Here is a 13,949-nt window from a genome sequence, read left to right on the forward strand (position 1 = left end):
CTATTCTAAAATTGAAGTTGTGATTCTAACTTTGGGAGAAAAGTTTTGGTGCTTTAAGACAAAAAAAAAGAAGATTGGAAAGACAACATACAGGAAGCAAGAAAAGAAAACAACATCATTTCTTTTTCAAGCATGTGCTCCCATTCCTCCAGTTACTGTACAAATAGCCTGAAGCAAGTCAAGGCAAAGACATTTCCCTGTACAAAAGATCCGATCTTCAAAAAGAAGATGACTCCCTGCTCCTTTCAATGGAGCGCTGACACATTGCATTGAAATCATGAGCACAGTGTAAATGGGCGTGCATAGTTTGTGGAAGGCGTGATGGAGGGAGCCAAGCAAAAAAATAAAAAATTTAAGCAGGAGAGACATGCTTATATTTCCTCTTTCATGCTCCCGACAAGCCCCCGCAGTGCATGCTTTGTCCCAGTCATTGTCACAGGCTTAAAGAGCGTCTTTTGCCAAGCGAGAGGCTTTGGCGACATATGTCACTTGAGCGACTCTCCTGTCACCCCTTTAGGGCCCTTGAGTGGAGGTGCGGGAGGGGGGGTGGGGGGGGGGCGTGTTCAAGGGGGGCAGGCCTGAGGTGGAGCAGGAAGGACGTGTCAAATGTGTTAGTTCACAGGAGGAGTTGGAACGCTTCCCTCATGGTGCTGTCTCTGGAATTGTAGCTGTTCCCCATGCACTTGAGGATGTAGAATGACTCAAAAACTAGTAAGTACTTCTTAAAAGTCTTTTTGCACACAACATTTTAGTGGAGATTATGTCTTGTATTCATTTCAAGTAGCTGTTTATCTAAATGAAACTTTGAGTGCCAGGAGGTGGATGTAAGAAGCTCATATATAGGTTGTAGTTTTTTTGGGGGTCAAATTGTGCGTTAACAAGGATTAGTTGTGTAGCAGAGCAGCCACAGCTACTTTTCATGCTCTGTCTTAGGTAGCACAATCCCTAAGACTTTAAGGCCATGATCTGCCATGTGTTCAGGTGCTGCATGACACTGAAAGAAATGTTAGCTTTCTGTTTACATTGACGTTGAAGATGATTTGTGTAGTGATTATCATTTAAGTTGCAGGCTGTTACAGATCCCCCACATGATTAAGTATTTCAGGGGTGCAATTAAATTTGTGGATGTAGCACGTGAATGTCACGTGCCGGGGTTCTGATTGATGCTGTGTTTTGGGGATTGGGACACATTTAAAGGGAAGGCCTAAACTCCAATGCTACTGCCAATTACTGAGGGCCGTTCTGTAAGCGCCACCCTGTTGGCTCTCCTGGCACCAACCCCTTTTACTATTGTACTGACAATGCATATCTCATCCAAAAGCTGCGTGTGGGGATGCATGTGAGCTCGCGCTTTACAATAGTACAAGACTAAGAATGAAAGCAGCTTACCATGTGAGAAAATGTGTTTACTACATTTGAACAAACATCTAGCTAGCTTTGTTGACCATTTAATCCAGTGGAAGATAATCGCAAAAAGTCCGTATAGTATATAATGCTTTCTCAATTTGTTTAATTGATTCTAGATTCAAGCAGCTTACTCTTGAATCGCGTCAACACCAATTACCACATTACCCTGCATTGCTAAGAAGGGGTAACACGTGCCCACTCACATCTTTACAAGTCGTACTTAGTCATTGTTGGACATCCAGCCTTCATTCTTCTGATAGCGGGATTAGTTGCAGGGCGAAGCCATTTGGCACTGCCAAGGATGCCGCCACAGACTCAACGCTGTGAGAACTAATCCGTGAAACGCCGGTGGGCTTAAGCCAATTTATGGTCTGATACTTGGATCTAGCCATCGAAGCAGACTGCAGCTCAGCCTTTGTGCCAGTTGGTCTTACCGTAAGCATGCAATGCCACCAGACAGGCTGGCAGGGGGGAAAAAAATAGGGTCATCTGCAGACAAGTGTTCTGCTGCGTTGTTCAGCAGAATCACAACAATAAGGTACATATGATGCTAACTGATTCGTGATGACTGGATTTGTTTTGAATTCATTAAGGCCATGCCTACAAGATCAGGGCATTTGAATACATCGGTGGACGCAAAAGCTCATAATTAATCCTATAATATTAACGAAATGTAATATATTTAAATAATATAACCGAAATTTAAACAGGAATGAGATCCCCATTTTTCTAAACATTTCTCCATATATATAATAATTTATTTTGTTCAGTAAACTTTAGGGTGGCACGGTGGATCACTGATTAGCACATCCGCCTCCCAGTTTTGAGGTGCAGGGTTTGATTCTGGCTCTGGAGTTTACATGTTCTCCCCGTGCCTGTGTGGGTTTACTCCGGGTACTCCAGTTTCCTCTCACATTCCAAAAACATGCATGGTAGGCCGATTGACCATTCCAAATTGGCCGTAAGTGCAAGTGCTTGTTTGTCTATGTGTGCTCCGCGATTGGCGACCGTTTCAGGGTGTACCCCGCCCATTGACAACTTGGATAGGCTCCAGCATGTCAGTGACCCTCGTGAGGATAAGCTGTTAGGAAAGTGGATGGATGGATGGACAGTTAACTTTAAAATCAAGTGTGACATTCAGGAGTAACGCGGTGGTGACATAATTTTTTTTTCTTAATGTCACCATTATTATTTGTTTCATTTTGAATGGTGTTATTGAAACAAGAACTACTAACATCGTTTCTATGGTATGGTAAGGGTGTCATTTTGAAGACCAATGAAGACCCCATTCAATTTTGGTGCACACTGAGAAAATAGTGTCACTGGCTTTGAACCACAACGTCCAGTAGATGTAGCTGCGTTGGAAAATATTTGCGGTGTGTGGCAGCAGACACGCACTTTGTATTGTGCATTACTGCCACCTTATTGCCCAGAATGTTCTGATTATTTTCATTCAAACGAGGTAGACCAGGGTGGCCTTAGCTGAAGAATGTGCTCTTTACAATTACATTTTTTGTCCGGGTAAAATGGCCGTATTTGTTACAGCCTGGGTGAGGGAGATATCAGATATATAGAAATGTTCTCAAATAATCTTAATTATGTTAAACATTTTAAACTCTTTACAAAGACGTTTTTAACACTCTCCATAAGTTCCTAATAAGTCTGTTTACTGAATCACTTAATTATCAATTACTGCTTATTTATTACTGAACATATAACAATAATCTACCACATATTCATCACCTGTTGCTTTGATATATCCTTGAGTCTTCAAATTTATTTTTGACTGGACTGACGTTTTTCTTTTCAGTGATGTTGGAGGCGACAAATTATATACATATTTTTTACCTTCAAGTCAGAAAAAAACATATGTATATATACCATTTGTATGTAGGTACTTTCATTCCAACACGTTATTTATTGTCTAATGTTATGAACCTATACCATATACTACTTGTATGATAATTTTCACTCATCACCTTGAATCTAAGACCATCGTGGGCACCGCCATATTGACACATATGAACATATTGTAGCATCATCCACCTATGGATCATGAGAGACTCTGTTTATTGACCACCAAATGAGCTATAATGTATGAAAGCGGACATGAAGAGCACACACAATTTTGTGTTGTCTGCTCATTAGTCTGACGTCTCCTCCAGCTTTAACCAGTGCTAACAAGTGACAAGTGAAGTATTTTACAGAAATTTGTGACATTGTAGATACTCATTTTAATCCTACATATATTCATGTTTCTTCATTCACTCTGGTAATAAAGGATATCTGCAAAACAGGGGACCGTATTATACTATACATAAGGATAGAACATTTTTTTGGGGCTTTTTTAAGGCTGATTTTGGGGGGGGGGGGGGCGTTATTCACGGAAAATTACAGTAATTCATTTTCAAGTTGTATATTGGAATCACATATTTGTCTATTGCTGATTTGTACTTATGTTCATTGTGTTCGCTTATATCATATATCACATATCAGTATTACTTCAATAGACTCCTTGAGCTAATCCCATTTTTTTTCTCAAAACACAAATTAATAAAGCACATCCTTATTTCCCTGAGGGGAAGCTTATTTTGAAAAAAAAATCAACTGTCTCAAGAAAACTGAATAGATCTTTAATAGGATTTCTCAGTAAAAAAAGCCCTGAGAAGTATGTGTGACTTGATTAGTTTTTTTATGGCATTTAAGTCTTATCGATGTTTTTCTTTTGTTTTCCCTGGCAGCCAGCCATTTTGCATTAATTGCTATTTATAGCGTTGATTTTAAACACTGCCACCTTGTTCATTTGTGGAGAAACAACTTTTCATCTGGGAGGTTCACTCAGTTCTGCATTTGATTAGATCAGAGGCTTTCACAATGCCATTATCTTACTTTCTCTTCTAAATGAACTAGACTTACCATGACCATGTTTTTAAATGCCGCTCTGCAGGTCTGCTGTGCCTTAGAAAGTCCAAGGATTGCCAATTGATCTTCCTCGACACATATTCCTTAGCTCCTCTGTGTCCACTGACCAGCGGAGGGTGATGAGGCTGGCAGAGAGCCTCCGGCTTGTCCTGCTGCTGGCTCTGAGCACCGAGGCCACAAGTCTCAATATTCCTCCTGAAGGTAGGCGAGTCATTAGAGATCTGCTCGCCATCAGTATTGGAAAGACATTAGATGAATCCTTGGTGGGCCACGTTGGCTAGCAAGGCCTTCTCTGCTGCTCTGAACAGAATCAGAAGCATTGACCGATTTATACATTTACTCAATTCTAAAATGTGTTCTATGAAATTGTATTTATTTAGTCTCACTCTTCATCTTGTAACATTTCTTTTGGCTTCATTATTTTTAGCATGTGGATGTCTTTTGTTGTCCAATCAGATTTCAGCTTATATGTGCTGTCACGTCAATCTAGTCTGGCCGGGACCTGCAAAATCAGTGGTGCTCAGTGTTGTAATGTAATAAACCATATAATAGGAATGGGACTGTTTTGTTAACGGAAACGATTTAAAATTTGCCTCACAGGTCCAACTAGTAGATGGCCAACAATAACGTGAGCATTTTTCTGTTCCCTGGCGGTCAGGCCAAAACTTGTTCAACTTGAGAAACACCTTTGACCTGCACAATTTGATTACATTTATAATCAGTATCTCTGGAGTATAATGTATTTTAGACCATTTGGAAAAAAATATTAGTGTCATGTTATTATGGTCATTAGATTGTACATGTATACTAATTTTGTTTTTGGTTCATATTATGAGTCTTTACATTGCATGTTTCTGTCTTCTAACGACAGTGGAGCAGCTTCCTACTATTACATTTCACACTACGGGGCCCATAATCGCCCTTCCTTACGACAACACTGTGACTATCAGGTGTGAAGCGAGGGGAAACCCTCCCCCAGAGTAAGTAACAATATTTGTATGCTAATATTAAAAAACTGTGAACAGCTCTATAATTTTCAATTCACCACCCTGCCTTTTGTTTTGCAGATACAGATGGACGAAAGATGACCTCGACTTTATCCCTCCGCAGCCTGCAACAATCAGAAGTGACCGACTTGCTACAGATGGTACTTTTGTGCTTCAAAACAAAAGCCTTGCTCGATTTCAGGGTAAATATCGATGCTACGCTTCCAACAAGCTGGGAACCGCCATGACGGAGACAATTGAGCTGATAGTACCTAGTAAGTAACTGTAAAAGCTGAACTGCTATTACCAACTGCAGACAAATGTTTGTTATGATAAATTGTTCGTTTTTTTATTATTTGCTTTCTCTCTCTTTGGTTAGGTATGCCAAAATTTCCAAAGGAGACAAGCGAACCAATTGTTGTTGAGCAGGGAGAACCTTTCGTCCTGGAGTGTAACCCTCCGGAAGGCGTTCCCCCAAGAAAGATCCACTGGATGTCCATTGGTATGCTAACAGTTATGTCATTTACTCTATTATGAGCTTGTGCACAACTCAATGAACTATCTACCTTTACAAAGGTAATAATGCTCAGTTTTTGTTGACAAGTAATTCACAATTGTTCATTATTGTGTTAGTGATGCTTCATAAGTTATACCTTATCATACTTAGCTGTCTACATTTACACTGCAGGCAAATTTAACCTAAATCAGATTTTTTATGTTGCCCATATGTGACCAACATTTGATTTTTCTATGATAGTCAGAACGGCTCATTTCAGATTTTTTTCTTTCAAATCTGACCAGGGTCACTTTCATACGTGGTTCTAGGTCGTATACATATTGTTTTTTATTTTTGCTGTTGTTGTTTTGTTGTTGTTTTTTGCAATGCAGCCTCAGTCTGAAACGGACAGGTCGCCCCCTATATGTTATCAAAAACCTTGTGCGACTATTGACGATTGTCTGAAAATCTGCAAAGTTGGGTTGAGTAACAGTGTTGATATTTTGAATACAATGATCCTGTAACTTCATCTTTAGTAGACATCATGAAATGAGGACATCGAAAAGCCTCACCTCACCACATCGCTCCTCTGTAGCTATGAGATGGCGGCTATTTACTCCCTGTGGAAAATTCCGAACATCCGCACATTTCTGATATTTCCGCACCTTGCATGGTGAAAACAAACACTGTATGCTTGCAACTAGTATAAAAACCATGCGGATTAGTGATAGCAGTCAAATGACATTCAATAACATTTTGAAATCAAAGGATCCAAAGTACAATGCTTTCCAATGCATCTTTCACCAAGTTAATGCTGCAGTCGAGGAAGTCGGATTGATCCCACTCGGATTGACCCACTTCCGACCAGATGGCTGATTACATTAAATTGTTTGTTGTTCTGGTTAATGCAGTCAGTCCAAATCACGTTGAGTAATGTCGTGTTACTTACTTCGATAAACTAAATTAATTTTATATTAAATAAAGAGATAAATATGTTTCTAATTGTGTCAATTATGTTTTGCCATTCACCATCTGTGTCTCTATTGTCAAGTGATGTCAGATTGAAGCTGGTTGGTGATGTTGGGGTCCTTTTTTCCACTGATTTCCAAGTTCAAAGGGCCGTTCACGCATTAAGACCTGCAGTGCGATCATAGCCAATAACAACAATAACAATAACAAGATTTTAGTTACCTCAAATGCAGTGACAGATTGTGGTGTTTTTGCATGGTAAGGCGCTATGAATGAGTCAAGTGGTTTTATGAGAGACTAGAGAGTCAAAAATATTGGGAAATGCTCTCAACATAAAACAGTACAGTGGTACACTGCAAACTACCACAGCAAAAACAAGCTTATTGTTTAATTAATATGTCTTTGACAGTTTCAGTCAAAATGGAATATCATTGCCTATGTACAAGTAAAATATGTTCTAAAGCTCTTGTATAGGATATGATCATGCAGAGTGAATGAATGCGAGTATTTGTCATATTCCGGCTAATTTGCACAAGCAAAAACAAGGCAAAAAGGGGTTTTGTCATAATTCTCATATATAGTAGCTGCTGGGAAACCTTTTCAGTAGGTTGGATTGTGGCCTTTGTCCTAATGTTTGAAACCAAGACAATAGAAGGTAGTTGATGCAGAGAATGCTCTACCTGATGTTTGAATTGTTGTGTTTGTTTGTATTGACAAAAGCAGTGGAACACCTGACCAATAGCCATTTAGAAAGTGAAAATGGAAGAAAATGTGGAGTTGATGCCTCATTTGCAGCTATAACAGCATCTAGTCTACTGGGAAGACTTTTTACTAGATGCTTGAGTTTTTGTCTGTGGGATGTAAGACTAGAGAACGGAGGCCTCTTGTGCCCACCGACTCTGTTGTGGTTTAGAGGGGTCGTCCACCCCAAAGTCATCCAAGCATGCCTTTCTAGAAGTCGCTGTGTGCAGCAGGAAAAGAATAGGGCCTATCTCAAACTGTTAACGCAAAATTGGAATTATTGCATACAATTGTCCAAAATAGGTGCCGCTCAAGACTTTTTGACTGGATATCACAGCAGCCTTCAAACTCTTTGTGAAGCAAACAAAGATCCTCACTTGAGTTTACCTCCCATTGTGTTTTCCAACCTCTGCCAAAACAGAGTGATTTGTTGAGCAAAAGGTGACCTCCGTTTTTCCCTAAGAGGACTAAGCTAAGTGTCTCAAAGCACCCTCAAACAGATGACAGGAAGTCAGAACTCAAAAGAAGTGCTCGCTGTGCTTTTCTTTTATATACGACCCAAATGCATAAGAATAGACGCTCAGTTCTCCCAAGTGCCATGGAACATAACTCTGTACTCAAAGTGTTTTATGAGTTTGCTTTGTGTATTGACTTAAGCAATGACTGAAGGCTATGCTTTAAATGAGACTGTAAATGAAGCTTCAGTGACCCGAGACATTAATAATAGGTCTGTGCAAACCAGCAGTTCACTGGTTCCATTCAAGTACACTTTCCATTGAAGACAAGTATGAGACTACATTATACAAACCCCAAATTTCAACCCGCCAAAAAAGTGGGGCAATATTTGTAACACTAATACAATACAGAGGCATTAAAGTCACCCAACACTCCATTAGGTACACCTAATGCAAGCGCTGCGTCGAAATAATTGGTCATACTGAATTATTTTTGAATGACAATTGGAGGCGTTATTCATATTTTCCTTCTCATTAGCAAATTATACTGCAGTTCTACACCCACTGCAACCAACAATTACTATGTTGTTTACCTATTAAACTATCATTGTGTATCGGTTTTCTGGTAGTGTCAGTAAATGTACAGATTTGTTTGCAGATTCATCAAATTCAGACCATTGGGTTTGCAAAACTATTCATCTGAATTCAGAGGACGTGTTCGGAAATATGTTCTGAAGACCATGCACTACATTGAGAGTGCGTAAATTCGGAGAGTCAAAGTGCGCTCTGCTCCCATTAATTTTCGCACCACTAGGCTACTTGTGTTTTGTTTACAACTCGGCTTAGTAGTAATTAATCAACTGGCTAGCCCACAATGCGAGCTAACATCAACGTTAGCCAACCTAACAGCCACCACCTTAAGAAAAGCTCCAAGCGCCACTAAACCGCAAACTTCCGGAAAAAAGTTTGCAACTTACCAAGTTGAGAATTGCCCACGGCACACGAATGGTGAGTCACAATGTTTATATCCCCAGTCAGGCCACAAGCCTTGCAGTTGAATATACCGTTTACATCTTCTACTGCCCAATACACTGGCGCACCTAGTGCGAGCACTGGCACTCCGTTTTTGGTGCACTTAGAATTTCCAAGTGGTCGGGGTCAACCTGTACACACTCGGTGTGTATTTCAGAACTTGCCCAGAATCCACAATTTGGACTCGGCAGAACAGAAAATAATATTAATTTTTGTTCAGTGATTGTGGCATTGCTTTTTTTTTTTTGTTTCCCTTTGCATGGTTGATGTAGTTTTAACTTTTGCAAGCTAAAGTAGATTTAGTGACAGTTGTTTCTGAAGTAAAGTATAAAAGTGTTTAGTAGGTAGTCAAATTTTCGTGAGGGTCCGAAGTAGCACTTGTTTAGTCAAGTAATAGAAAACGTCATCGTTCATGCAACACCTGGTGACGCGCAGCGCGATCAACCAAATACAAACACGTTAAACTATAGCCCTGTCTCGAAAATTAAGAAGCGCCTGTTTTTGCGGCAAGTGCAGTCTACATTCTGTAAACAAATTGTCAGGTTCGTTAGAGGCACGGCAGCTTCGTGTGCCTGCACTATGATGAAGTTACACCCGTGTTTACTTTGCGAATGCAAATCTACCAAAATATCTCCCAAAATGTCGATTTTAAGCGAAGCCCCTCTAACAGGGTTAAAGGTTAAAAGCTTTCAAGTGACACATCACTTGCATACAAGTAATTTTAAGTCAACATACTTATGCAGACAAAATGTGTTTAAAAATTTAATAAATAAAAATTGGATTCAGCTTGCATGCGTGTCATGTGTTTATTGATACAAGAAAAAAAAAGAAGCATTTCCCTCTTTCTCTTGATTGTTGTCAAACAAATCTGAGTAGTACCTAGAAAAGACGCTTGAAAATGGTATGTTATAAATGTTTTTTTTTTTTGTTCTTTAATATTTTGAATCCATGCTTTTCGAAGGTGAATGAGCCTGTGAAATTGTCAAAATGGTTATGTTGATCATTCCACAATGTTTGTGCAGCATATCTATAAATAAAGTTGAATTGAGTAGTTTTGTTTTGGCATCCGTATCATGTCATTAAGAGAAACTTGCACTGTTTTTCAGGTCTGCAGCACATTGAGCAGGATGAGAGGGTTTCCATGGGCACTGATGGCAGCCTGTACTTCTCTCATGCCTTACAGAAAGACAGTCGTCAGGACTACTGCTGCTTTGCCGACTTTCTCCGCATTCGCACAATCGTCCAGAAGCCCGCGATGGCAGTTGAGGTCAAGCCATGTAGGTGTATTGGCGTTCAATCAAAAAGTACACTACTCTAGGAGACATCTCTGAAATGGTACTAGGAAAAAACTCATTCTGACAAAATGTTTGAACATAGGACACTTGGATGTTTTTTGCAGGTATTTTAATTGCCTATAGTTAACTTTTTATTTTTATTTTTTTACTGCATGCATACCAAAATGCAGGGCTTGTCCAGTCTAGTTTGTGCAGTAGACTTTAGGGTGTGGGATATTGTCAGGGTATTAACTTGTGATAGCTGCTTAAACTTCTGTATATTCTGCTCACAATGTTTTATTTCCATTGCAGGGACTCCAGAGTATGAATCTGCTAACATCAATGATGCCAGTGAGTGATCCCCCTGCCTCCTTTCTTCTTTTGTCCGACCCAGCAAAATATAGATGTTTCATATCAGCGCTACTTTTGAAAATATGAAACAGTGCAACTGGGAATTGTAAATAGCTTTTACTGATATCACCATTGATAGCAATAATGCATAAAAGTGAGGGGGATTCTATTGTGGTGGCAGGCCCCTCTGTGAGAACACCCAGCCTTCTGCTGCCCTCTGGTGTCCAGACAGAGAAAGTGCTGTTGAAAGGAGCAGAACTACAGCTTGAGTGTGTACCAGGAGGAAAGTAAGCATCAGTTCTGCAGCTGCGTTTTATTAATTCCTGATGATATTTAGCTTCATATTCTCGACTGCTCATAACATCTAAATGTAACATGTTGCAGCCCCACTCCGAAGATAGAATGGATGAAGATGGGAGACAAGCTTACCACTCGAGCAAAATTTGACAACTTTGGAAAACTATTGACCATCGCTGCAATAGAGGAAAGTGATGAAGGCAAATACATGTGCTTAGCCAAGAACTCAGCTGGGCAGGCTGTCCACTACTTTGATGTAATAGTAGAAGGTTAGTCAACATCAGGTGCTCATTATGCATGAAGCACACAGTGGGCACTTTTGTTTTGACTCATCGTGATAACAGCTGATTTAACACCAAGCAAACACAACATTTCTTTTCTCGCCATCTCCCAGAGCCTCCAAAGTGGTTGACGGAGCCGCCTGGCAGCCAGCTGACCGTGATCGGCTCTGATGTGCACATCAAGTGCTCGGTCAGCGGGAAACCGCAACCTGACATAATGTGGAGGAAGAATGGACACATTTTTGAAGGTGGGTGATGGAAAGTCATGTTTTCATGCATCTGTTTGCACATCAGTCATTCTTGTCAAACAGAGAGTTCAAGATGACAAGCAAGCATCTCTACTGTGTTTTCCTTACAGCACAAGAGACAAGTTTGACTCTTGAAAAAGGATGACACGTATAGACACTAGTAGTACCATAAAAAGTTAACTCTGAACTGTAAATGTTCAAGGCAGCTACTTCCAACTGAGTAGAACAAATTTAGGGAAGTTCCTCTTTTATGTTCCAGCATCTGCACCCCAGTGCAATGCTTGGTTGAGTTAGGTGTGCAAGAACTTGGGCGTCCTGACCTGAACCCTATAAAACAGTGGTCCTCAACCCTGGTCCTCGGGGACCGGTATCCAGCCTGTTTTCCATGTCTCCTACAGCCAACACAGGTGGGAATCGTTATCAGGCTTCTCCAGAGCTTGCTAATTAGCTGATGATATGAATCACCTGTGTTGGCTGCGGGAGACATGGAAAACAGGTTGGATACCGGTCCCCGAGGACCAGGGTTGAGGACCACTGCTATAAAACACAACTCAGCTCAACTAGACACAAATGTTTGTCAGGATGAAGGGACAAACATTGCTGTAGAAAGTTTTCCCAAATGTGCCGGTAGCTGTTAAAACTGAAAAGGGGGCAGCAATTCCGTATTTTAGAAGTGCAATGGCCATGCGATCAAATATTTTAATCCATAGTCATAATGGTTGAGATTTGATCAGAATGATTTTTTGTACATAATTTAGTCTTTTCTTTTTTCAGATGACCCCTTGAACAATAAACGAGTGCTTGATGACACACTGGTGCTCCACAATGCCATGCCAGATGACAGCGGCGTATACCAGTGCGAAGCAATCAACAGACATGGCGTGGTTCTTGGCAACATTAACATCATGGTCATGAGTGAGTAGGCTGCGTAAAAAAAAAAGATCACAATAATAATCATATTTCTTCACCAAGTATGTTAAAAAAATTTTTAATTGGCTCCTGTCGTTGGTGTCTCTTAATATGTTGGCAAAAATCCACTATATGTATAAATACCTGGAGAGTAGACAAATATATAGATTTAACAATTTATATATTAAATAAATTGCAATAATGCAGATATGATCAAAACTTTGCAAATGTGTACATGAGATCAATACAATACACGATAAAAACCTACTGTAATTAGACATGACAAGACATGTTTTGACACAGGTAATGTAGCAAGTTTATTTTTGCTGTGCATATATGCTTTAATTTGAGACTTTGTGACTAAAATATATTTTAAAAATGAATATCTTAATAAAGAACATTATAAGATAGGGATACCTTAGCTTATGTTATAAAGGCAGATTTACTTTTGCTACACTTTTGTACCAAGGACTCACTAATTTGCATCCAATTTGAAATTGGCTCTAGAAACATTGTATTTTTTATTTTATTTTATGTGCCCTTCACTTTGCTTTAGTAGCTTTTTACTTTTGCTACACTTTTGTACCAAGGACTCACTAATTTGCATCCAATTTGAAATTGGCTCTAGAAACATTGTATTCTTTTTTTAAAAATTTTTTATGTGCCCTTCACTTTGCTTTAGTAGCTTTTGTACTTTGCCTTCAAGTTTTTTTTTCATTGTTTTTTTTAAGATTCAGTTCTGTGTTAAAATCTATTAACATACATTTTTGACAGCTCAACTGTTTTGTTTCCACTTTCTGCATACTTTGTAATGATGTTCTTTTACTCTTTACATAATTGTTTATCATTGCAGCTTTGAAACAACAATCCCGTTTTTACATGAAAAGATTCACACTGTATATTTCTCATGAATGTGAGTCACGCTTTCTTGGGACGGATAGTCAATTGCTGTGCATGGAGGTATTAAAGTGCCAGTAAAACATAATTGCTTCAGTTTTTAAACAATATCCTCAGTCTGGGAAAACAAAGACAAATGAAAGTTGCCTCAAGATGACTGATGAATGCATTTTTTTTAGCATGAAGACTCGATTTGTAATTTTCCCATTCACTTGTAGATATGGCTCCTCTGATCCTGACCGAGGACTACCGTGAGTACGCAGTGATACGTGGTGAAGACGTGACCATGAACTGCAGTGCTTTCGGCTCGCCACCTCCCACTATCTCTTGGTAAGAAGCATGGGACTGCTGGTGAGAAATTACACAGAAGAACCTGACACATCATGTGGTGTGATTTTTTTTGGGGGGGGGGGGGGGGGGGGTCTCAGTCACAAATAAACACATCAGCGAGTGTGACTTAGGAAAAAAAGTGCCGAACTGCAGCATGTGAGTCAACTATTCAATCCACGCTGCTTGAGGTGTTCACGCCACACAGGCTTCTGTCTGTTTAATGAGATTATCCTCTTGCCATCCTCGAAATTGGGGCTAATTAGATTCTATTAATGAGCATTAAAGCTCTGCTTCATTTCCTTTAAAAGAGATCTTAGTCCCTCCCGATACACTTTTTGGTTTTACTAGTTTGTG

At 39.7% G+C, this 13,949-nt stretch overlaps 1 protein-coding gene across 13 annotated transcripts in view; it reads left to right on the plus strand.

The window, feature by feature from the left end:
• Positions 1 to 569: 569 nt before the first annotated feature.
• chl1a (cell adhesion molecule L1-like a) overlaps positions 570 to 13,949 on the plus strand; it is a 48,079-nt gene continuing 34,699 nt past the window's right edge. For all 13 annotated transcript variants that reach the window (XM_086067963.1, XM_086067967.1, XM_086067964.1 and 10 more), the window contains exons 1-12: positions 570 to 711; positions 4,355 to 4,530; positions 5,201 to 5,309; positions 5,397 to 5,590; positions 5,695 to 5,817; positions 10,115 to 10,285; positions 10,595 to 10,633; positions 10,815 to 10,920; positions 11,018 to 11,199; positions 11,325 to 11,459; positions 12,234 to 12,374; positions 13,484 to 13,595. In XM_086067963.1, coding sequence (XP_085924089.1) covers positions 4,449 to 4,530; positions 5,201 to 5,309; positions 5,397 to 5,590; positions 5,695 to 5,817; positions 10,115 to 10,285; positions 10,595 to 10,633; positions 10,815 to 10,920; positions 11,018 to 11,199; positions 11,325 to 11,459; positions 12,234 to 12,374; positions 13,484 to 13,595 — 1,394 coding nt within the window. In that variant the 5' untranslated portion in view covers positions 570 to 711; positions 4,355 to 4,448. The remainder of the gene's footprint in view (positions 712 to 4,354; positions 4,531 to 5,200; positions 5,310 to 5,396; positions 5,591 to 5,694; positions 5,818 to 10,114; positions 10,286 to 10,594; positions 10,634 to 10,814; positions 10,921 to 11,017; positions 11,200 to 11,324; positions 11,460 to 12,233; positions 12,375 to 13,483; positions 13,596 to 13,949) is intronic.

Source organism: Leptonotus elevatus, chromosome 2 (genome assembly GCF_054856555.1).
Source record: "Leptonotus elevatus isolate MCC_2025b chromosome 2, RoL_Lele_1.0, whole genome shotgun sequence".
NCBI lineage: Eukaryota > Metazoa > Chordata > Actinopteri > Syngnathiformes > Syngnathidae > Leptonotus > Leptonotus elevatus.